The 25,685-nt window shown below is 44.2% G+C and overlaps 1 protein-coding gene across 1 annotated transcript in view; it reads right to left on the bottom strand.

Annotated features, from left to right (window-relative positions):
* Positions 1 to 25,685, bottom strand: part of Yars1 (tyrosyl-tRNA synthetase 1) — a 32,846-nt gene that overhangs the window by 2,002 nt on the left and 5,159 nt on the right. Inside the window, exons 4-11 of the mRNA XM_045149266.1 lie at positions 25,468 to 25,597; positions 23,988 to 24,068; positions 17,216 to 17,308; positions 14,380 to 14,515; positions 13,526 to 13,611; positions 3,278 to 3,413; positions 2,461 to 2,558; positions 797 to 990 (exon numbers count right to left, since the gene is read on the bottom strand). Coding sequence (XP_045005201.1) covers positions 797 to 990; positions 2,461 to 2,558; positions 3,278 to 3,413; positions 13,526 to 13,611; positions 14,380 to 14,515; positions 17,216 to 17,308; positions 23,988 to 24,068; positions 25,468 to 25,597 — 954 coding nt within the window. The remainder of the gene's footprint in view (positions 1 to 796; positions 991 to 2,460; positions 2,559 to 3,277; positions 3,414 to 13,525; positions 13,612 to 14,379; positions 14,516 to 17,215; positions 17,309 to 23,987; positions 24,069 to 25,467; positions 25,598 to 25,685) is intronic.

The following is a 25,685-nucleotide window of genomic DNA, read 5'->3' as shown; positions in this document are numbered from 1 at the left end:
GGAAAGACAAGGAAAGGAGAGGTTACAGATAGTTCCAATGTCTGTAGGCCAGAATGATCAGGGATGCAGGACATCCAAAGTACCACAGCCTAGGAGGTCCTTATTACTGTACCACATCTCTGGACATAACCAGAACGATAATGAATTTGTTTGGAAAGAGAACAAACTCTGGGTCTCCAGCAAGGACTATAAAGTCAATCACAACTTCACAGCTGGGTTTGAATCCTGGCTGTATCCCTGGACTAGTAGTATAACAGACTTGGACAAGTACATACCTCCATTTCTTTTCTTGTTTTGTTTTTATTCAAGGTAGGGTCTAACTCTAGCCCAGGCTGAGCTGGGATTCACTATGTAATCCAAAGCTGGCCTCAAACTCCAGGTGATCCTCCTACCTTTGCCTCCCAAATTCTAAAATTAAAGGCGTGCACCACACGTAGCCTAGGCAGCCCTTGAACTTGATCCTCCCACCTATATACCTCCTGAGTCCTGGAAGTGCAGATGTGCACCACCATGTCTGGTTTTCTGTGTTGTTGTAGATGGGAGCCCAGGGCCTCATGCATGTAAGGCGAGCTACATCCCTAGTCGCATTCATTTCGATTTTAACAGTTACCTCTCTAGGTAAAGCATTTAATTAACGGTACTTATACTACAACCCTTTCATGCCCCTCCCCTTTTTTTTGTTTCAATGAGAAAAATATGCACTTTTTTCAGGGTTTCCATCTGGCTTGTGGAAGGCCATGGTATGGGCCAAGTCCCCACTCCCAAGGTTGTGGCCCAACCCCACATCCTCACTCACATAGAAGCGCACAGTAGCATGCCTTGGGATTCCACTCCTCTCATCTTCTGGGGTTTCAGATTGCACAGTACCACCACTAGCCTGTCCTGCAGTTCCTCCTTGGGTACAAACTGCACCAGGCCGCTCACCACAGTTCGTGGTTCAGCTTCCCCAACATCAATCTTCTCCACATACAGGCTGTCTGCATCTGGGTGCTGCCAGCAGATGTCACATGGGAGACTATCAGAGTAGAATGCATTTAACTCCTAGTGAATTGTATCCACAAAGGGACACTTGCACCATACTGAGTCCCTTAAACAAGCTTTTTTCTTTCTTTTTTTTTTTTGGTTTTTCGAGGTAGGGTCTCACTCTGGTCCAGGCTGACCTGGAGTTAACTCTGTCATGTCAGGGTGGCCTTGAACTCATGGCAATCCTCCTACCTCTGCCTCCCGAGTGCTGGGATTAAAGGCGTGTGCCACCACACCCGGCTAAAAACTATATTTTTAATTTGAGAGCGAATGGGCATGCCAGGGCCTCCAGCCACTGCAAACAAACTCCAGACACATGCGCCACCATGTACATCTGCCTTAGATGGGTATTGGGGGATTGAACCTGGGTCTTTAGGCTTCATAGGCAAGCACCTTAAGTACTAAGCCACTACCCCCTAAAGTAATATTTATTTATTGATTTATTTATTTTCGAGGTAGGGTCTCACTCTAGCCCAGGCTGACCTGGAATTAACTATGCAGTCTCAGGGTGGCCTTGAACTCATGGCAATCCTTCCTCTGCCTATCAAGTGCTAGGCTTAAAGGTGTGTGCCACTGCGCCTGGCAACCATCAGGCTTTGAGTGTAAGAGCCTTTAACTGCTGAGCCATCTCTTTAGTCCCTTTCTCCTTTTTTGAGATAGTATATACATGCTGAGATCAGCATGTAGCCCAGACAGGCCTCCAACTTGTGGTAATCCTCTTGCTTTAGCCACCAGGTGCTAGGATTACAGACATGTACTATAATGCCCAACTTGAGAACATGCAGGCCTTGAAGGAACATTCTCCCCAAAAGGCTGGACTTAAGGAGATAAACTTAATTACTTATCGAGAAGTCTAGCAAATGAAATGAGCTGGACTGTTAGTAGGAACTTTATGGTCCAAATATTGCACCAAGTCCCAGATGGCTGGAGGTGGGACTGGACCAATATTGGCTTTTGTTATCTGAAGTAGGAGCATCAGTAGTCACCTCAAGGAATCTTATCTAGTGGTTGGGATGTTTAGGAAAAAGCAAATCAATGCTAAGGGGGAAAAGGCTCAGAACAATGGTTCCTGGACAACAGTTGGTCATGTGACCTGTCTTTGTGGAAATGAAAGTCTTCCTTCACCACTGTTCAGGGTGCAAAGTAGTCTGGACAAGGTGGTGCACACCAAGGGCATCCATCAGGCCAGATTTAATGGATAAACAAGCTCCCGTTAACATCCCACCACTTCTGGATTCCTGGCTGTGTTTAGTTGCTTAACGACCAGAGGCAGGAATGGCTTTAGAAAGTCTGCTGCTTGGAATCAGACACCTGGGTTCTGACTTGTAATATGACCTCAGGGATGTTACGCCCCCTCACCAGGTTAGGTTTCAAACCTCTAGATGGAAACATACAAACCTAACCCATTTGCTTCTGGGCATGGTGAAAATTGAGTACCTTCTCTACACTGATGATTTTCCCCACACGGATGTCCAGCCGGGATGGGATGACCTCCTCCTGTTCTGAATTCTTGGCAGGGCCTTTGGCAATGGGCTCTGGGAATGAGAACAACTTCATGGAGTCAAAACTCCCTTTTCCCTGTGACAGGTCAATGCTGACTTCACCACATGAGGACACTGAGATTAATCTCCAGAACCTACCTACTGAATTACACATATTTTAAGGAACCTTTCAGAAATGACATGCCAGATTTTCATCCATTCCCTTCCATTAGGCTAGAGGGGAAGATTCCTGTCGAAGCTTGGCCACTTACGGGTGCTTCTCATGTACAGAGAATTTACTGAGTCTTTTCTGTGTGGGTCACATAAAACTATCAATGGCAATGCCTCAGTATCATGGATAAGCAGATGGCCAACTCAGAGCAGGGCAGAAGCACATAGTCAGGGGAGCTGGGATGTTCTAACAATGCCTTCATCCAAGAAGCCCTACAGGCTTTCAAAAGCAGCTATGGGGACAATATATCATATGTACTAACTGGGAACATCTCTCTCATCTAGGAGGCAGATTTAGTTAGTATAGACTACAAGAGCAGGTCTCATACTGCATTTCAGCAGTGTTGGTGCAAATGCATGTAACTACTTCGTGGTACTGACCAAGTCACAAGGTCTCAAGTGCCATGTAGCAGTTGTTGGGATAGGACATTCCTGTACTCCAGACCCTCTGTGTTTCTGGGTCCTCAACTTAAAGACAGGCTCTCTGTTCCAATGCTGCCACTCCCACCTGTGGCCTTCTTTCCCTTCCACAGATATCTTACTCTGCTTTGAAGGATCTGGGTAGGCAGCACTGGCCAGTTTCTTCAGGGCAGAGGTATTAAACTTTTCCCGAATAGGATCCAACAACTTGTTCAGGGCAACTTCAACTGAATTCTTTAAGTCTCCAGGGTGTACAACCTGCAGAAATGACCAAGACTTGCTGAGATGAAGCTTGGAACAGGGTACAGGCACCAGAATCTTACCTATAAATGATACACATGAATGTTTTCTGAGCAGAGATTTGATCCCCATGACAATCTTGGGAGACAGAGCAGAGAAGGGAAAATAGATTCTGACAGGTTAACTGTCTGAAGAGATGGTGTCACCGTAGCTGAGGCTGGCCTCAAACTTAATGATAATCCCACTTCAGCCTCCCAAGTACTAGGATTATAGGAGCTTGTCACCATACCAACTTGAAATCCACATCTCTGGACGAACTCCTTACTAGTTTGAGGACTTTTAGAGGCTGTACTTACTAGTCTAATTCTTCTAGCCCTTTCATTTGTACTTAGAGTAGAGGCAAAAATCTAATGTTACTCACTGACAGGAAAACATCCATATAGGTAGCCCAAAGGATAAAGACTAAGTGAAAGAGAACAACCTCAGAGTTCAACAGACCCGGATTAGATTTCCTGTTAGCAGTATGACCAGTCACCCGCTTCAAAAGTCTGGTGGTCTCAAACCCAAAATGATCCTCCTACCTCTACCTCCTGAGTGATGGGATTCAAGGCATATGCCATCATGCCTGGCTCCTTTCAAAGTTTTGATTTTTTTTTTCAAGATAGGGTTTTGCTCTAGTATAGGCTGACCTGGAATTCACTATGTAGTCTCAGGGTAGCCCCGAATTCACAGTGATCCTCCCACGTCTGCCTCTCAAGTGCTGGCATTAAAGGCATGTGCCACCACATCTGGCTTTTTTTTTTTTTCTCTTTTTCTTTTTGAGGTACTAAGGATTGAATGAAGAAGATCTTGCACATGTCAGGCAAGCTGTCTCCCACTAAGCAACATTTGCAGTTCAGTTCTGATCTATTTACTTATAAGACAATGACAACAGGCTCATCATGATGGCTCATACTTTTAATCCCAACACTTGAGAGGCAGGAGCATTGCTGAGAGTTTGAAACTAGCCTGATGCTGTGAGACTCTGTCTCCAAAAAAAAAAAAAAAAAAACTAGTAAATTAATAACAAATAAAATGATTGAACCAGGTGTGGTAGCACACACTTTTAATCCCAGCACTTGGGAGGCAGAGGGAGGAGGATCACTGTGAATTCAAGGACACCCTGAGAATACATAGTGAATTCCAGGGCAGCCTGAGCTAGAGAGAGACCCTGTCTTGGGGAAAAAAAAAAATCACTGGAAGAAATACAGATGGCATATAAACATCTAAAAATGTATTCTACATCCTTAGCCATCAGGGAAATGCAAATTAAAACTACTTTGATATTCCATCTCCTGTCAGAATAGCAGCTACCATCAAGAAGACAAATGACAATAAATGTTGGCAAGGATGTGGAAAAGGGGAACCCTTCTACACTGTTGGTGGGAATGTAATCTGGTACAGCCATTGTGGAAATCAGTGTGGAGGTTCTTAAGACAGCTAAAAATAGACCTACCATATGATCCAGCGGGCACATATCCTAATGACTCTTCTCACTACCTTAGAGATACTTGCACAACCATGTTTATTGCTGCTCTATTCACAATAGCTGGGAAGTAAAACCAGCCTAGATGTCTCTCCACAGATGAATGGATAATAAAGATGTGGTACTTTCTTTCTTTCTTTTTTGGTTTTACAAGATAGGGTTTCACTGTGGCCCAGGCTGACCTGGAATTAACTATGTAGTCTCAGGGTGGCCTTGAACTCACAGTGATCCTCCTACCTCTGCCTCCCTAGTGCTGGTATTAAAGGTGTGTGGCACCACGCCTGGCCAAGATGTGGTACATTTACACAATGGAGTTCTATTCTGCGGTAAAGAAAAATGAAATTATGAAATTTGCAGGGAAATGGATGGATCTAGAAAGGATTATACTAAGTGAGTTTACCCAGGCCCAGAAAGACAAATGCCACATATTCTCTCTCATATATGGATCCTAGCTACAAATGTACAGACTTGTGTGTGAGCTGCAACCAAAAATCAGTAGCAGAGACCAGAAAGCTAGAAAAAGGCTGTAAGGGAGGAGAAGGAAGGACTTAAGGGGAAGGTATTTTATATATATGTAGAAGAACATATTACAGGGAGAGGAAAGGCCTAAGTGAGGTCAGCGGAACAGACTATATAAAAGAAGGACCCTATTGCTGAAGACTTCACATGGTGAGTGGCAAAGTCACTGAGAAATCAAGCTGGTGCTGAGCAGAAAAACTTCCTGTAGCCCAGCCAACTGAAAGCTGAAAAATGCTGCACTGCATGCAGCCTTATAGGAGACAGAAATCATCAGCTGTGAACACAGTAGACACTGGAATCCTCAAGTTTGGCTTAAAAATATTTGGGGGAGGGTTTCAAGGTAGGGTCTCACTCTAGCCTAGGCTGACCTGGAATTCACTATGTAGTTTCAGGGTGGCCTTAAACTCATGGCAATCCCTCTACCTCTGCTTCCCAAGTGCTGGGATTAAAGGTGTGCACCACCATACCTGGTTATTTACAAATACTTTTATTGGGGCTGGAGAGATGGCTTAGCAGTTAAGGCACTTGTCTGCAAAGCCAAAGGACCCAGGTTCGATTCCTAGTACCCATGCAAAGCCAGATGCACAGTATGGCACAAGTGTCTGGAGTTCATTTGAAGTGCCTGGAACACTTTGGAACACCTGGCACAACCTTTCTCTCACTGTCTGCCTCTTTCTCTCTCTCAAATAAATGAAGTAAAATATTAAAAAATATATTTTTGACCGGGCGTGGTAGCGCATGCCTTTTCCCAGCACTTGGGAGGCAGAGTTAGGAGGATCAGAGTTCAAGGCCACCCTGAGAGTACACAGTGAATTCCAGGTCAGTCTGGGCTAGAATGAGACCCCTTACCTTGAAAAACCAAAAAAAAGTGTGTGTGTGTGTGTGTGTATATATATATATACATATATGTGTCTGTGTGTGTGTGTGTGTGTCTGTATACACATACACACACGTATATATATGGCTAGATGGATGGTGTGATGGTTTGATTCAGGTGTTTCCCATAAACTTAGGTGTTCTGAATGCTAGGTTCCCAGCTGATGGAGATTTAGGAATTAATGCTCCCTGGAGGCACTATATTGTTGGGGTGGGCTTATGGGTGTTATAGCCAGTTTCCCCTTGCCAGTGTTTGGCACACTCTCCTGTTGCTGTTGTCCATATGATGTTGGTGAGGAAGTGATGTCCACCCTCTGCTCATGCCATTGTTTCCCCTGCCATCATGGAGCTTCCTCTTGAGTGTGTAAACCAAAATAATGCCCCCCTTTTTTTTTTTACCAAGCTGCTCTTGGTCGGGTGCCTTCTGCTAGCAATGAGAACCTGACTGTCACAGGTGGCTTAGCAGTTAAGGTGCTTGCCTACAAAGCCAAAGGATCCAGGTTTGATTCTCAGAACCTACATAAGCCAGACAAACAAGGTGGCATATGTGTCTGGAGTTTGTGTGCAGGGGCTGGAGACCCTGGAGTGCCCATTCTCTCTCTCTCCTTCTTTCTCTCTCAAATAAATTAAAATAATTTTAAAATATTTTTATTAGGCTGGGCATGGTGGAACATGCCTTTAATCCCAACACTCAGGAGGCAGAGGTAGGAGGATCATCATGAGTTCAAGGCCACTCCGAGGCTACACAGTGAATTCCACGTCAGCCTGGGCTGGAGTGACACCCTACCTCGGAAGAAAAAAAATAAATAAAATTAAAAAAAAAATATATATATATATATATATATATATATATATATATACACACACACACATACACACACTCAGGAGGCAGAGGTAGGAGGATTCAAGGCCACCCTGAGACTACATAGCAAATTCTAGGTCAGCCTGAGCTAGAGAGAGACCACCTTGAAAAACCAGAAAGAAAAAAAGAAAGAAAAAGAAAAGAAAACAGGTATGTCTTGGAGTCAAAATGAGAATTAAGCCGTATAGTTTGGTAAAATGGCGAGAGTAGTGCTTGTTCCTGGTAGTACAGGTAGAACATCCCTGATCTGTAACCTGATCTGAAACGCTCTGAAGTCTGATCACCACCAAGAGAACGCTAACGCTGGGCGTGGTGCACACTTTTAATCCCAGCACTCGGGAGGCAGAGGCAGAGGCAGAGGCAGGAGGATCCCTGTGAGTTCAAGGCCACCCTGAGACTCCATAGTGAATTCCAGGTCAGCCTGGCATAGAGTAAGACCCTACCTTGAAAAACAAACAAAAATGCAAAGTTACCTTCAGGTGTGTAAAATGTAGATGAAACAATAAGGTTTATTTTTGTTGTTTTGGGTTTTCGAGGTAGGGTCTCATTCTAGCTCAGGCTAACCTGGAATTCACTATGGAGTCTCAGGGTGGCCTCAAACTCTCTGCAATCCTCCTACCTCTGCCTCCCGAGTGCTGGGATTAAAGGCAGGCACTACCATGCCCAGCCAAACAACGAGTTTTTTAAAAACATTTATTTATTTGAAAGAGAGAAAGACAGAGACAGAGAATGGGCACACCTGAGCCTCTCACCATTGCAAACTCCAGATGCATGCACCACCTTGTGCATCTAGCTTTATGTGAGTCTTGGGGAATCGAACCTGGGTTCCTAGGCTTCGCAGGCAAGCACCTTAACCACTAGGCAACCTCCCCAGCCTGTAACAATGAATTTTGTGTTTAGTCTTAGGTCTCATCCCTAAGATATCTCAACATAATGGAATAAAATCTAAACCACTCTGGTACCAAACATTTTATTATTTATTTATTTTTTTAAAAATATTTATTTGAGAGAGGGAAGAACATTTTATTATTTTTAATTTAATTAATTAATTTATTTATTTATTTTGAGGTAGAGTTTCACTGTAGCTCAGGCTGACCTGGAATTCACTATGGAGTCTCAGGGTGGCCTCAAACTCACGGCGATCCTCCTACCTCTGCCTCCTGAGTGCTGGGATTAAAGGTGTGCGCCACCACGCCCGGCTGAACATTTTATTTTTAAACATTCAGTTTTTTTTTTCTTCTCCAAGATAGGTCTCACTCTAGTTCAGGATGACATGGAGCTCAGTCTGTAGCCCCAAGCTGGCTTTGAACTAAAAGTGATCCACCTACTTCACCCTCCCCAAGTGCTGGGACTAAAGCCATGTGCCACCACGCTCAGCTCCCAAGCATTTTAGGTAAGGGATATGCACCCTGCGGTTCAGAAATTCAGCCTTCCTTAGTGGGCTGTAATTACCTTAAAACATTAAAAAAATTTCTTTTGTTTAATTATTTGAGAGAGACAGAGAAAGAGGCAGAAAGAGAGAGAGGGAGAGAATATGAGAATGGGTGCGCCAGGACCTCCAGCCATTGCAAACGAACTCCAGATGCGTGCGCCCTGGGGAATCAAGCTTCAAACTGGGGTCCTTAGGCTTCACAGGCAAGTGCTTAACTGCTAAGCCATCTCTCCAGCCCTTAAAAAATATTTTATTTGTAAGCAGAAAGGAGGCAGGGGGATGGGCACACCAGGGCTCCTTGCCACTGCAAACAAACACCAGATACCTGCACTATTTTGTGCATTTGGCTTTATGTGGGTACTGGTGAACTGAACCCAGGCCAACAGGCTTTGCAATCAAATGCCTTAAACTGCTGAGCCATCTTCCTAGCCTTTTTTTCCCTTCAACTTTTTTGGAGGGATTTTCCAAGGTAGGGTCTCACTCTAGCTCAGGCTGACCTGGAATTCATTATGTAATCTCAGGCTTGCCTTGAATTCATGGTACTCCTACCTCTGCCTCCCGAGTGCTGGGATTAAAGGCATGTACCACCATGCCTGGCATTTTTTTTTCAGTGTTTATTTTATTTATTTGAGAGAGAGACGGAGAAGAGAAAGAGGAGAGAGAGGAGAGGGGAGAGAGAAGGGGGGGGGGGGACTAGGCATATTTAAGGCGCCAGGACCTTCAGCTGCTGTGAATGAACTCAAGACACCTGCACCTGCCTTTCATCCCTCCAGGCTGTAATTGCCTATTTATTTATTTATTTATTTATTTATTTTTGAGGCATGATTTCACTCTAGCCAGGGTGACCTGGATTCCATTATGTAGTCTCAGGGTGGCCTTGAACTTATGGCGCTGCCTTTTGAGTGCTGGGATTAAAGGCATGCAACACCACGCCCGGTGGTAATTGCCTTTTTAATACCTCAATATTGTCTGAAAGGATTTAGATATCCTGAGGGGACATCCTAATGTATGAATATATGTAATACATAAAATGCCAACAATTTGTTTCTGATGATTTCTGTGGTGCTGGAGAAATAGCTTAACAGTTAAGGCACATGCCTGCAAAACCAAAGAACCCAGGTTTGATTACCCAGTACCTAAGTAAGCAAGATGCACATGGTGGTACATGTGTCTGGAGTTCGTTTGCAGTGGCTAGAGGCTTTGACGTGCCCATTCTCTCTCTTTCTCAAATAAATTAATAAAATATAAAAATATTTGTGTGTTGGGGGTACGCACACATATGCAAATGTGTGTATTCCATACAAGTGGAGAGACCAGAGGAGAAATGTCAGGTGTCTTTACTGCTCATTCACCTATTTCCTTGAGATGAGGTCTCTCCCTCACCCAGAGTTGCTGTTTTTGATCAGCAAGTCCCAGCAATTCGACAGTCTCCTCACTTACTACCACAGGGTTACAGACATGGAGGCATACCCAGCTTTTTATGTGAATTCAAGGGAGTCAGACTTGGTGGTCTCTGGCACCATAGGACCTCATGGGTTAGTGGCAAGTGATCTTAGCCACCAAGCCATTTCTTAGCCTGAAATATTTAGCTTATTTTTATTAACTTACTTATTTGCACAAGTATATATGTATGTGTGTGCCAGGGCCTCCTGCTTGCTGTTGCATAAAACTTTAGGTCTGCTATTGTCAAACATGAGATTGTGGATACTTAAACTAAAATCCACTCATTTAGTTGCACTAGTCACTCTGTACATGCCACCTGTGACCAGTGCTTCTGTGGCAAGCAGTTGCACTGAGAACAGGCCCACTACTAAGCAAGCACTGTGGGATTATTTGGCTGTAAACATTTCTTTTTCAGAGGCATTCCTTCTAATCCTGTCCAATATTCCCACAAAGGGCTTCAGATATTCCAAAATGGACTACAAGGGCTTCTAGACCTCAGAGTTCACTGAGTCTTTCCTCTAGCTGCCCCACAAAACTGTTTGCACCTAGTTCTGCATCAAAGTGGTCCTCCAGTTGCTGCCTCCATGCCTCCAAGGAAAGGGAATGCAAGGTCAAGGGAAGCAGCTATCACCAACAATTGAAGTCCTCAGCAAGTTCCTCCCAGATCTAGCAACAGGGCTCAGTGGTAAAGTGCTAACCCTAGCATGCAGCAAGTATGAGGCCTGAGGTTCAATCTCCAATACCACCACCAAAAAACAAACAAAACAAAACCAAAAAAGTTCTTCCTGATACCTACCCTAAACATATACACCCCTATGCTCGGCACCCAGCCTTGCTGTCTCCCTCTGGGCTCCTAAGAAACTAGCCTCTTCCCTTAGGAGTTCTTCTCATCCTTGAAAATGGAACATACACTCTATAGCCACATGGCTGGCACTGAACTCACAGCAATCCTTGTACTTGAGCCTCCAGAGTGTTGGGACTCATCCCTTATTTGAACTATCTTCTGGCATAGTTTTGAGGCTGTTTCCTATCATAATAGCCCTCATTCCCCAACACACATGCCCAAAGTTGTTAAATAAACCTCTTCAAATTCAAATCTAGGGCTTAACACCCAACCCCAATACACCCAGAACAGTGGACAACAGAGTTGGTATTACCTTCCTGGTTGATATTAGATGTCCTATCAAGATTCCATTAAATTGCTGATTCAACTTAAGTTCATAATTGATCTAAACCACCCATTTCAGAGGTCTGGGGAGATGGCTCAGCCAGTAAACTGTTTACAGCACAGGCATAAAGAACTGAGTTTGGATTCCCAGCACCCAAGTAAAATGCCAGGTGTGGGGCTGGGAGTCAGTCAGAAGGCTTGCCTAGCATTGACTGTCATCTCTTGTACTGAGTTCAATCCTTGGCACTGCAAAACAAAACAAAAAGCCAGGCATCGTGGTGCATGCCTTTATTCCCAGCACTGGGACGGCAGAGGTGATTGCTATGAGTTTGTGGCCACCCTGAGACTACATAGTGAATTCCACATCAGCCTGGGCTAGAGTGAGACCCTACCTCAAAAAAACAAGGGGGGTAAAAAAAGCCAGGCACAGAAGCACATGCCTATAATCCTAGTGCTGGGGAACCTGCTGGCTAACTTGTTCAGCCCAGTCAGTGAATTCCAGGTTTAGTGAGACAGAACATGTCTCAAATATCCATTTTAGGGTTGGAGAGATGGCTCAGAAGTTAAAGTAAGGTGCTTGCCTGCAAAGCTTAACGACCCAGGTTTGATTCCCTAGAACTCACATACAGCCAGATGCACAAAGTGGTGTATGCATCTGGAGTTTGTCTACAGTGGCTAGAGGCGCTGGTGTGCCCAATCTCCCTCTGTTACTCTTCTTGCAAATACATAAATATTTTTAAAATATCCATTTAATTTCCTATACACTATTAGAACTTCTTTTTGTGATGTGGCCCATAATGCCCTACCACACCTTTAGGACTCTAGTCAGACCAACCACTTATGATTCCTCATATACTTTGCCATTTATATTTTGTTTTTTGAAAGAACTTGGTAGGAGAGCAGGTGGAGAGTGGACAAAACACTGAAGGAAGAGAGGTCAGGAAGGCAGAAGTCAGGCAGTGAGTGGGAGAAGTGGCAGGGCGCGTATGGGCAGAGGAATGAGGATGGGGCTGGGGAAAGGAACAGAAAGGACACGGAGGAGGCAGAAGGTGGGAACAGGATGGGAGGAGAGGATACAGAAGGGGGCCATGTCACCTTTTTAATTTTTAATTAATTTTGTTTTTGTTTATTGAGATAGGCTTTCACTGTAGCCCAGGCTGACCTGGAATTCACTCTAGTCCCACAGTAACCTTGAACTCACAGCCTGGCTCTTTTTTGGGCTTTTTGAAGTAAGGTCTCCCGCTAGTGCAGGCTGACCTAGAATTCGCTATGTAGTCGCAGGGCGCCTTGAACTCAAGGCGATCCTCCTACCTCTGCCTCCCAAGTGCTGGGATTAAAGGCGTGCGCTACCACGCCTGGTTCCCTCCCATAAACTTTACATCATCTTTAGGTTACCTAAAATGCCTAACACCATGTAAATACTATCTACATAGATAGCTATTAAGCTGTATTGTTCAGGGTTAAAAGGTACAACAAAAAGGGGGGGGGGCTGGAGAGATGGCTTAGTGGTTAAGGCATTTGCATGCAAGGCCAAAGGACCCAGGTTTGATTCCCGAGAACTCACATTAACCAGATGCATAAGGGGTACATGCATCTGGAATTTCTTTACAGTGGTTAAAGGCCCTGGCACACCCATTCTCTATCTGCCTCTTTCTCTCAAATAAATGAAAAATGTCTCTACATGTTGAGTACAGTTGCAATTTCCTTTTAGTCGTCCCGGCGGACCTGACTCTCTCTGTAGCCCCAGGGTGGACTTAAACTCATTAACTCATTGCTATCACCCTCCTACTTCAGCGCTCCAAGTGCTGTACAAAGGTGTGCGCCACCATGTGTGTATGTGTATGCTAGCGACTCTTGCTGCTGCGAATGAATTTTAGATGCCATGTGCCACTTCTTGTATCTGACTTTACATGGGTATTGGAGAATCAAACTGGGGCCAGCAGGCTGTGTAAGCAAGTGCCTTTAACCACTGAGCCATTTTCCCAGCCTTCTCTCTTTGAGCTTCCACGCCTGGCACAATTTCTTGTCCAGAATAGTCTGATGATTGCTTGTTGAACCCCCAGGTGGTTCTTTAGCTTAATTTGTCTATCCTTTGAAGAGTGATGAGGGAATCAGTATGTTAGTTTTGTGTTATTTGCCTATCTAATCTGTGAACCATCTGACTCCTTATCTACCTCATTAACAAAACACCACAGCCCTAGGGCGCATAAAGACATCTGAGTGGCTTATGGCTATAAACCTGGCAGGCCAGGAGAGAGAGGGTCCTCAGAGTTTGGTGAGGATTTGTTTTTTACTCTACTATTACCTCAGCAGCAAAGTCCTTTTCCAGGTCCAGATAAGCAGTGTAGGTTTTGTTTCCACCCCATTTTTCATCTCGAAGAATCACAAACTCTACAAGAAAGAGGATCAGGAAACTCATTCATGACAGCAGAGATAGCATTCCTATCCCAAATGCATGAATATTTGTGTGTGTGTGTGTGTGTGTGTGTGTGTGTGTGTGTGTGTGTGTTTTTGAGGTAGGGTCTCACATTAGTCCAGGCTGACTTGGAATCTACTATGTAGTCTTAGGTTGGCCTTGAACTCACAGTGATCCTCCAACCTTTAGTCCCAGTGTTGGGACTAAAGGCATGTCCAACTATGCCCAAGCTTTCTTTCTGTTACCTTGACCCCTACCCGCCCCCCAGCTTAGGTCTGACTGGAAGAGAGCACAGTACAACGACATTTTGAACTTAGGCTATGGCATTTTATTTTTTGTTGCAAGGCACTGAACCTAGGCCCTCACACATGTTATATGTGTCCTCTGAGCTATCTCCACAGCCTTCTTGTTCTACTGGATGAGCAACAGCAATGGGTAACCAGCTAGCACCCCAGATCCTTGGGGGAGGGAGGGCTAAAGCTTAGAATTCCCTTCAACATGTCTGCCTCCACTCTCATTTCTGTGCACTTTGACAATCCCCTTGGAATCTAGCCTGGAAATAAACACATGAACACCTAAAGGACAGCCAGCCTCACCCACACACTGATAGGTATGAAATCAGGGCAGAGATTCAGGGCAGTCAGTGCCCAAAGGAAGAGTCTGTGATGAATGGCAAGCATGAACACAGCAGCAATTTTGCTCTTTTAGCCTGGCCCCTGAGAAGAAAGCAGGGTGACCCTTACCAGACTTGAGGGGAAAGAGGACATGCTTGATGAAGGACAGAACCCCGTTGTTCTCCACATTGCCTGGCTCACAGAATGCCTTCTTTAGTTTTTTTTTCACATCCTCTTTCCGATCGAGGAGGTCGATCTTGGACTCCTGGAAGTTGTGAGGGAAGAGACCTCTTGTGGTTGAAAATAAGAACATGCTAAAATGAATCTACTATATATGCTTTTAAAATTTTTCAAAGATTTTTACCTAGACATGGTGATGCATAAATGTAATACCATCACTCATTAAGAGTTAAAAGGTTTCTCAAATAAATAAAACAAACAAACAAAAGGGCTGGAGAGATGGCTTAGCAGTTAAGCTCTTGCCTGTGAAGCCTAAGGACCCCAGTTTGAGGCTTGACTACCCAAGACCCATGTAAGTCAGATGCATAAGGTGGTGTATGCGTCTAGAGTTTGTTTGCAGTGGCTGGAGGCCTTGATGTGCCCATTCTCTCTCTCTGCCTCTTTCTCTGTCTGTCGCTATCAAATAAATAAATAAAAGTAAACAAAGAGTTAAAAGGTACGGGGGTGGGGGTGGGGAGGAAGGTCTGAAAAGATGGCCAAAGGACCTTGGTTAATTCCGTAGGACCCACATAAGCCAGATATACAAGGTGCTGATACATGAGTCTGGAGTTCATTTGCAGTGGCTGAAGGCCTAGCGTGCCCATTCTCTCTCTCTCTGCCTCTATCCCTCTCTCAAATAAATAAATAAATTAAAAAAAAAAAAAAAAGGTGCCGGGCATGTCTTTAGTCCCTTCCCTAGGGAGGCAGAGGTAGGAGGATCACTGTGAGTTTGAGGCCACCCTGAGAATCCATAGTGAATTCCAGATCAACCTGGGCTACCTTGAAAAACCACAAATAAACAAACAAAAAAGAGAGTTAAGGGGTGGGGAGATGACTTAGCAGTCAAAGGTGCTTACTTGCAAAGCCTAATGGCCTGGGTTCAATTCCCTAACACCCATGTATAAAGCTGGATGCACAAAATGGCACATACATGGGGAGTTGATTTGCAGTGGCTAAAGACCCTGGTGTGCCCATTCCCCCCTGTGTCTGTCTGCTTGCAAATAAAATATTTAAAAAACAACCCAAGAGCTGAGGATGAAGCTCATGAATGGTTTAAGCCATTCATGAGTTATCATGGAGAAGACTTTGTAATAAAAGAGAATTATCTTTGACACACGTGTTCTGCCTTACTATGTGATGTCCTGCACTCTCACTTAGGACTATTTATTTAGTGTGTGTGACATACATGTGGGGGTCAGAGGACAACTTTGTGTGTGTCCTCATCTTCCATTCTTTGAGGTAAGGGTTTTTGTTCATCACTCTGTTCATGAACTTCCAGAAAATTCTCCCGTCTCCATCTCCCTTCTTGCTTAAAGGTACACTGGGATTATAGAAATCTGTCACAACTTCCAGCTTTTACATGGGGACTGAGGATCTGAATTCAGAGGTATACAAAAGTGATTAATCCACTGAGCTGTCTCCCCAGCACAAACTTGGGCCTCTGTGTTCCCATGAGGAAGAAGGCCTTGATTAAATGAGGGCCCTTGACCTTAGACTCCCCAGCCTCCAGACCCCTGAAGGGGGAAAGAAAGTATTTTCTTCTCCCCTCCACCCCCCAGGCAGGGTCTTGCTCTAGCTCAGGCTGGCTTAGAATTCACTGTGTAGTTTCAGGGTGTCTTCAAACTCACAGTGATCCTCCTATCTCTGCCTCCCAAGTGCTGGGATTAAAGGTGTGTGTCACCATGCCTGGCAGAAAGTATTTTCTTTTCTTGTTTGTTTTTTTTTAATTTTTTTTTGTTCATTTTTTTTATTTAAGAGTGACAGACACAGACAGAAAGGCAGAGGGGGAGAGAGAGAATGGGTGTTCCAGGGCCTCCAGCCACTGCAAACGAACTCCAGATGCGTGCACCTCCTTGTGCATCTGGCTAATGTGGGTCCTGGGGAATTGAGCCTCAAACCGGGGTCCTTAGGCTTCACAGGCAAGTGCTTAACCGCTAAGCCATCTCTCCAGCCCTTTTTTGTTGTTTTTTGAGATAGGGTGTCACTCTAGCCCAGGCTAACCTGGATTCACTATGTAGTCTCAGGATAGCCTTGAACTCATGGTGATACTCCTATCTCTGTCTGCCAAGTGCTGAAATTAAAGGTGTGTGCTACTGCACCTGGCAGAAAGTATTTTCTTTACAAATTAACCAATCCCAGATATTCTGTTATAGTAAACAGAAAATGGATCCAAGATACTAGCCATTTCTCCCCCCACTTTTCTTAAATGTATTTTATTTATTTGAGGAGGGGGTGGCATAGAGAAAAAGAACGGGTGTACCAGGGCCTCTAGCCACTGCAAACGAACTCCAGACTCATGTGCCATCTTGTGCATCTGGTTTACTTGGGTACTGGGGAACTGAACCTGTTTCCTTAGGCCTTGCAGGCAAGTGCCTTAGCCACTAAGCCCTCTCTCCAGCCCTTATTTTTGGTTTTTATTTTGAGGCTGGGTCATGCTATGTAGCTCAAGCTGACCTCAAGCTCACACAGTCCTCCAGCTTCAGCCTCCTGTATGCACAATACCCAGTGCAGCAAGGCTGATTCTGTAGTTCTGTGAAATAAGAAAGGACTTCAGCTTGCTTTAATCAGCAGTAGTAACAAAAACTATTTCAGGTCTGTAACACCTAAGACTCACGAAGTGAAGGTGATAAAGCTGCCTTTAATGCACATAGGTGGACTCTATAGTTAGCGAGGTTATTATTCTTTGACGTCCCCAATCCATCTCTTGCTGAACTTTTCTAGAGTCAAGTAATGCTTGGCAATTTACCTCTTCTGAAGAGCTCATTTTGCTCCCAGTTAATCCTGGGACCATGGGATTCATCAGATGGACCCGCTTTGAGTAGCCAAGTGCAGGGAGGTACTGAAAGGTGAGACATAACAAAAGCAGGTATTAGTACAAATTCTTCCTTAGTGCTCAGAACTTATCTAAGTTGGCCAGTAACTTAACACTGTTCGTTCTTTCTTCCTTTTTAAATACTTTTATTTATTACACACACAGAGAGAGAATGGGCATGCCAGAGCCTCTAGACACTGCAAATGAACTCCAGACTCATGCACTGCCTAGGCATCTGGCTTATGTGGGACCTGGACAATCGAACCTGGGTCCTTAGGCTTTGCAGGCAAGTGCCTTAACTGCTAAGCCATTTCTCCAGCTTGACACTGTTCTTTCTAATCTTTCTTACTGAATATATAGTTTCAACAGTCATCCTTATGTGAGCAGGCAGACTGTTTTGTTTTGAGACAGGATCTTGCTATGGTAGCCCTGGCTGGCCTAGAACTGTGTAGGCCAGACTGGCCTGGAACATGCAGCGTTCCTCTTACTTCTGCATGATGAATGCTGGGATCCCAGGCATGAGCCACTGTGCCCAGAAATGATCAGGATATTTTTTTCCTACTGCTCTTTTTTTCTTTCTTTGAGGTAGTGTCTCACCCTAGTTCAGGCTGACATGGAATACACTATGTAGTCTCAAGGTGGCGATCCCCCTACCTCTGCCTCTGGAGTGCCTGGATTGAAGATGTGTACCACCACGCCCGGCCAGAGTTAATTTGTTTTTTTGACAACTTCCATAATTATAGACCATGATAATTCCTCACAGTAGTCTCCTACCTCTGCCACCACACTGGCCCCCTAATGCTTTTCTACCAGCATCGTATGTGAAACTACTGAACTTACACACTACTACCATAAACAACAATAAAAGGTGGAAATACATAAAGCAGCCACTGACTAGCAATCAGTGGAGGGCTACAAAGCTTGAGAGAAGGAAAGCTTATCCTGACTTCCTCAAGGTGTGTTTTGAAATCGGGGAAAAGGCCAAACAAATGCCAGGTGTAGTGGCTCACATTTTTAATTCCAGCACTTGGGAGACAGAGGTAAAAGGATTGCTGTGAATTCAAGACCAGCCTGGGACTGCAGTGAATTCCAGGTTAGCCTGAGCTAGAGTGAGATCCTACTTCCTTACCTCAAAAAGAAAACAAAGTCCAAGCAGAGAGCAGTAACTTAAGCAGAGGAGACAAAGACTGGAGTTCAGGATGTGTGATGGGTAATCTTCAATATCAACTTGACTTGGTTTTAGAATCACCTAAGAGGCAGAGCCCTGAATATGTCTATAGAGGTGTTTCCAGCAAGGTTTAACTGTGGAGGGAAGACCCACCCTAAATGGGGGCTGGGTGCCCAGATTAAATAAAAGGGGAAAAAAGAAGAGCCAAGTCTGATGGGTGCCAACATTGAACTCTCTCTGTTTCCTGACTATAGACTGGATGTGATCAGATACCTCACACCCCTGATGCCTATACCTTTTCTGTGACAATGGACTCTACCTCTCAAATCCCAACCAAAATAAATGCTGCCTCCCAGAAGATGCTTTTTCTCAGATATTTGGTCATAGGAATGAAAAAAAATAATAAAGGTTTCCAAGTGGCTAGAATTAGAGAAGAAAGCCCCCTCACAAATCCTGTATCAAATCTTCCCTCTCATCCTTCCTTACTTTTTTTTTCTTTCTTTCCCCAAGGTAGGCTCTCACTCTAGCCCAAACTGACCTGTAATTAGCCTTAGGGTGGCCTAGAATTCACACCAATTCTCCTACCTCAGCTTCCCAAGTGGTGGTAGTAAAGGCGTGTGACACCACACCTGACAGAGAGAGGTGGGGGAGGGAGAGAACGGGCACTCCAGGACCTCCACCCACTGTAAATGAACTCCAGACACATGCTCATCTGGCTTTATGTGGATACTGGGGAATCTAACTTGGGTTGTTAGGCTTCTCTGTTTTCTGTAGACTACTATTAAAGGTTGACTTTAGGCTTCATTACAGCAGGTCCACTTCAGTTTTTCCCATATTCTTACACCATGGTCCTTATAAGGTATGGCTTATGTGGTCTCCAAATGCAATCTCAGCATTCATAAAGCACTCTTGAATTCATTAAACCTAAACTGCATCTTGTGTTTCCCCAGTACTATGCGAGCTTCTGAACCCTCTGGACAGGTTTCTAAGCCTGTCCCAAAGTCTAGCAGAGAACACCAACCTCACTGTGTGCATGCACAGCAGTTATCTAAGAAATCAGTGGCAGCCAGGTATGATGCACAATGGCAATCCTAGCACTTGTGAGGCAGAGGCAGGACAATCAGGAGTTCAAGGCCAGCCTAGGATACATGAAACTGTATGAGACAGAAAGGGTCTAGGTGTGGTGGCGCATGTCTGTAATTCTAGCACTTGAGAAGCTGTGGCAGGATGACCACAAGGACCCAGGTTCAACTCTCCAGGACCCACATTAGCCAAATGCACAAGGGGGCGCATGCTTCTGGAGTTCGTTTACAGGGGCTGGAAGCCCTGGTGTGCGCGCGCTCTCTCTCTCAAATAAATTAATAAATAATAAAAAAAAAGAAAAGAAAGAGAGAAAGAGGGCCTGGGGAAATGGCTCAGTATTTAAAGGTGCTTGCTTGCCAGCCTGAGTTCAATTCCCCAATACCAATGTAAAGGCAGACACACAAAGTGGCATGTGCTTGTTTATAGAGTCAAAGGCCCTGGCTTTCTCTTTTTCTCCTTGTAAATAAATAAAAGAGAAGCTGGGCATACTGATACATGTCATACCTTTAATACCAGGAGACAGAGGTAGGAGGACTGCTGTGCATTTGAGGGACTAGAGACTAAGTTCCAAGTCAGTCTGGGCTAGAGTGAGATCCTACCTTGGAAAAAAAAAGGTGGGGAGGGAAGGAGAAGATGAGTGATAAGGAGAGGAGGTAAGCTGGGCACACACCTATAATCTCATGAGGCATGGAGATAGGATGACTGCAAGTTCAAGGCCAGCCTGTTCTACATAGTGAGTTCCAGATTATCCAGGGCTACTTAACAAGAAAAGAAAATTACATCTGTGGCCTCCAAAGCCTGAAATGTTTATTATGTGGGCCATTTACAGAAAAATGTTGCCCTTTCCTGCCCTAGATATTATACTGTGGAGCCTTATTTATTTGATAGAGAGAAGCAGATAGAGAGAACGGGTGGGCCAGGGCCTCTAGCCATTGCAAATGAACTCCATGCACATGTGCCACCTTGTGCATTGGGCTTCTGTGGGTACTGGGAATCAAACCTGGATCCTTAGGCTTCTCAGGCAAGTGCTAAGCTATCTCTCCATGCCCAGTTTTTTATTTTTATTTTATTTACTTGCAAGGAGAGACAGAGAGAGAGAAAAAATGGGCATACAAGGGCCTCAAGCCACTACAAACAAACTCCAGATTTATGTTGTGTATCTGACTTTACATGGGTACTAGGGACTTGAACTCATGTTGTTTTATAGACAAGTGTCTTAACCGCTAAGCCACCTCTCCAGCCCTCTTTCTTTCTTGAGACAGGGTCTAAGTCTGTAGCCCAGGCTGCCCTAGAACTTAGTACATATCTCAGGCTAGAACTTGTAGGTGATCCTTCTGACAGCATCCAAAGGGCTTGGACTATAGACATGAGTCACCACTTTCAGCTTAATATTATATACTATTCTTTTAAAATTTTGGTCCTTCAATAATAAATTATTCATAGCAACTCTTTGTGAGTGAGTGTGTGTGGTTTATGCATGTATATATGTCTTTTGCAGCACCCCACATGAAGGTTACTTGCTGGCAGTGGCTGGAGTGGAAGATAGGGTGTCTAGCTCCTTCATGTTTTTTTTTTTAATATTTTTTTATTTATTGGGGGAGAGCAGATAGAGAATGGGTGGGCCACAGCCTTTGGCCACTGCAAACCAACTTCAGATGCATGTGCCACCTTGTGCATCTGGCTTACATGGGCACTGGGGAATCAAACCTGGGTCCTTTGGCTTTGCAGGTAAGTGCCTTAATCAGTAAGCCATCTCTCCAGCCCCTGTTTTGTTTTTCTGAGATAGGGTTTTGCTGCAGCCCAGGCTGGGCTCAAACTCCTGGTGATTCTCCTACCATGTGGACACATGGTACATACATGTATGTGTAGGCCAGAGATGGATGGCTTATTTAGTTGCACTTTACATCCATCCATCTATTTATTTTTAAAAATATTGTATTTTTACTTATTTGAGAGATACAGAAATAGGCACGCGGAGAGAGAGAGAGAGAGAGAGAGAGAGAATGGGTGCACCAGGGCCTCCGGCCACTGCAAACAAACTCCAGATGCATGTGCCCCCTTGTGCTTCTGGCTTACGTGGGTCCTGGTGAATCGAACCTGGGTCCTTTAGGTTTGCAGACAAGTGCCTTAACCACTAAGCCACCTCTGCAGCCCTGTTTATTTCTTTTTTCTTTTTTTTTTGTTTATTTACTTTTTAAACACTCCTAGTCTATCAGTGTTTTTTTTTAAAACTTTGGTTTTATTTATTTGAGAAAGAGAAAGAGGCAGAGAGAGAATGGGTGTGCCAGGGCCTCCAGCCACTGCAAATAACTTAGCCACTAAGCCATCTCTCCAGCCCAATTTATTTATTTATTTTTGAGGTAGGGTCTTACTCTAGCCCAGGCTGACCTGGAATTCACTATGTAGTCTCAGGGTAGCCTCGAACTCACAGCGATCCTCTTACCTCTGCTTCCCAAGTGCTGGAATTAAAGGTGTGTGCCACTATGCCTGGCTTAAATTTTTTTTTAATTTAATATTTTTTTTTTTTTCTAGTGGGGAGACAAAGAGGCAGATAGATAGAAGGCAGACAGAGAAGCTTCAACCACTGCAAACTAACTCTGGATGCAGGTGCCGCCTAGTGCATCTGGCTTATGTGGGCTCTGGGCAACTGAACCTGGTTTCATTGACTTTGCAGGCAAGCACCTTCACTGCTAAGTCATCTCTCCAGTCCTTGCTTTTTGTTTAAGGCAGGGTTTCACTCTAGCCTAGACTGGCTTCAAACATATGGCAATCTTCCTATCTCAGTCTCCTAAGTGCTGGGATTATAGGCTTGAACCACCATGCCTGGCTTGGTAAGTACTAATCTATGGAAACTTAGACTATAATTACCTATTCTTATTTCCTTAGACAAAGCTCTAGAAATAAAATAATTAGTGATACAATGAAATATATTTTAATTACTTCAAAGGATAGGTCATTTTATGGCTATCAAATCCCCCTAAGAATTTATAGTTACTGAACTGCAGAGATGGCTTAACAGTTAAGGCATTGCCTGCAAAGCCTAAAGACCCAGATTCGATTCTCCAGAACCCATGTAAGCCAGATGCACATGGGGCACATGTGTCTGGAGTTCATTTGCAGTGACTAGAGGCTCATTCTTTCTCTTTCACCCACTCTCTAACAAATAAATAAAATAATAAAAAAAGAATTTATAATTCCATGTGTAATATTTTCTTTACACTCTTGCCAATACAAGGGTTGCTAAAGCTTTCAGTAAATACCAACTTGAGGCTGGGAAGATAGGTCAGTGGTTAAAGGAACTTGATTGCAAAGCCTCCCAGCCTGGGTTCAATTCACAAGTCACTTAGGTCAGCCAGATGCAAAAAGTGGTTTGAGTGGCTTGTGCTCATTTACAACAACAATAGGCCCTGGTGTGTGCCCATACATACTACACACACACACACACACACACACACAGGGAGAGAGAGAGAGAGAGAGAGAAAATCATTTAAAAAAATATCATGGGCTGGAGAGATGGCACTGGCTATTAAAGCCTAACAACCTAGGTTCAATTCCCCAGTACCCAAGTAAAGCCAGATGCACAAAGTGGTACATACATCTGGAGTCTGTTTACAACAGCTAGAGGACCTGGTTGCAAATAAATAAATAGGGATGGAGAAATGGCTTAGCAGTTAATGTACCTGCCTGCAAAGCCTAAGGACCCAAGTTCAATTCCCCAGTACACACGAAAGCCAGATGCTCAAGGTGTTGCATGCTTTTGGAGTTATTTGCAGTGGCCAGAGGCTCTCATGTACCCATTCCCTTTCTCTCTCTCATAAATAAATAAATACAAATATATAGTCTCTATCAACCCACTCAAAACCCCTTTTAGCCAGGTGTAGTGACACACACCTTTAGTCCCAGCACTCACAGGGCAGAAGTAAGAGCATTGCCATGAGACCAGCATAGACTACTTAGTGAGTTCCAGGTCAGTCAGCTTGGGATAGAGTGAAATCCTACCTCTAGGGGGGAAAAAAAAAAAAGCTCTTTTCAACTTATTCAAGTTCTTCCCAAGAAAAGGAACTATCAGGCAATTGTGTTGATTTTCTGCCAAACCCTGTTAAATCTCATCTTAGATACTAGCAGGAGAAAGCAAACCAAAAGTTTAGAAGGAGAGAACAGTATTCCTGACTAGTAGTGGATTTTCTCCAATAACTGCTATAGGAAGGAAGCAAAGCCTGACGTGGCTCTCTGGGGTACCAAGACAGCATGGGCTCTTGAGACAGACAGACCTGTTCAGTTACTGTGTAATACTGCACAACTTTTGCTTTCTTCTATACTCAGATTTTTTTATTTGCAGAACAAGGAGAAAAATATCTACCATACAATGTGATTGATTGGTGGGACAGGCACATTGTATAAACTTCAGTTGCATAATAGGGCTCAAGTAAAAGAATTAAAGTAGGCATTACAAACCTTCTCTGCAAAAGTGAAAATCTTTCTCTGATCAACACCTCCAAATTGGGCATCTACTTTTAAGTACTCTTCATCCAAAGCCTGGGGAAAGAAACACATAAAGTATGAACACCCACTATGTTTGTCTCATACGAGTCTGACACATCAGGAAAAATGTGAATCACAAAATATTTCACATGATAGAGCCAGGAAGAGAGCAAACAGAGCCTCCCTGCTGGCATCATAAAAAGCTGGTGTGTGCCTGCAGTATTTCTCCATATGTCAAAAATAAGGGGACTATGGTTTCTAGATCCCTTCTCTCATGAGGAATCTGTTTCTCTACCTCTTGCTTTCACTTTAAATAAACTCTTGCAAAAAAATAATAATTAATTAATTAATAAAAAAAGATGGAGCCAGGCATGGTGGTACATGTCTTTAATCCCAGCACTTGGGAGACAAAGATAGGAAAAAAAAAATACACACACACACACACACACACACACACACACACACACACACACACGGGGGGGGGAGGGGGATGCTGGAGAGATGGCTTAGCAGTTAAGGTGCTTGCCTGTGAAGCCTAAGGACCCAGGTTCACTTCCTTAGCATCCATGTAAACCAGTTTATAAGGTGACACATGTGTCTGGAGTTCATTTGCAGTGGCTGGAGGCCCTGGTGCACCCATTCTCTCTTTCTCAAATAAATAAAATACTTTTTTAAAATTTATTTTTATTTAGGTTTTTTTTTTTTTTGTTTTTCAAGGTAGGGTTTCACTCTGGTCCAGGCTGACCTGGGATTAACTCTGTAGTCTCAGGGTGGCCTCGAACTCACGGCGATCCTCCTACCTCTGCCTCCTGAGTGCTGGGATTAAAGGCGTGTGCCACCACACCCGGCTTTATTTAGTTATTTGAGAGCAACAGACAGAGAGAGAAAGAGGCAGACAGAGAAAGAGCATGGGCGCACCAGGGCTTCCAGCCACTGCAAACGAACTCCAGATGCATGTGCCCCCTTGTGCATCTGGCTTAAGTGGGTCCTGGGAATCAAGCCTCGAATCAGGGTCCTTAGGCTTCACAGGCAAGCACTTCGTTGCTAAGCCCTCTCTCCAGCCCATAAAATGCTTTTTTAAAAAAAGGGTAAGGAGGAGAGGACTTACAATTGAAGAAATAAAAGAGCATCTCAAGAAGATGAGAAAAGACAGGGAAGAAGGCCTAAATTTGGTGAAAGAACAGCATGTGCATGGGTATAACTGGTGCCCTGAGAGGTCTGTGTCCAGTCCTTAGAAAAAGAGAAAAGTAGCCAGGCATAGTGGTATAAGCCTTTAATCTCACCACTGGGAGGCAGAGGTAGGAGGATCATCAAGCTTTCGAGGCCACCCGGAGACTACATAGTGAATTCCAGGCCAGCCTGAGCTACAGTGAGACCCTAACTCGGGAAACCAAAAAAAAAAAAAAAAAAGAAAAGGAGAAAAGTAGTTGGGGGGCTCCATCCTCTTGAGTACCTGCAATCCAGGGTACAACAGTCCACTCAGTAGTGGGTGTTCTACTTGCTTTACGACCTCAGCTCCAGCTTTCTTGGCATCATGTTGTGTGACCACAGAAGACAGTCGGTACACATCCAGTGTGTATTCTCTGAAGAAGGTGAAGGAGATAAATAGCCATGACTGGGCCAGCCCTCAGTTTCACAGGTTAGTCCTCCAGTACATTACTTTACTCCCAT

The sequence above is a fragment of the Jaculus jaculus genome, chromosome 5 (assembly GCF_020740685.1).
Source record: "Jaculus jaculus isolate mJacJac1 chromosome 5, mJacJac1.mat.Y.cur, whole genome shotgun sequence".
In the NCBI taxonomy this organism is placed as follows: domain Eukaryota; kingdom Metazoa; phylum Chordata; class Mammalia; order Rodentia; family Dipodidae; genus Jaculus; species Jaculus jaculus.
Note: the sequence above shows the minus strand (reverse complement) of the source record. Positions and strands in the feature narration are given on the sequence as shown.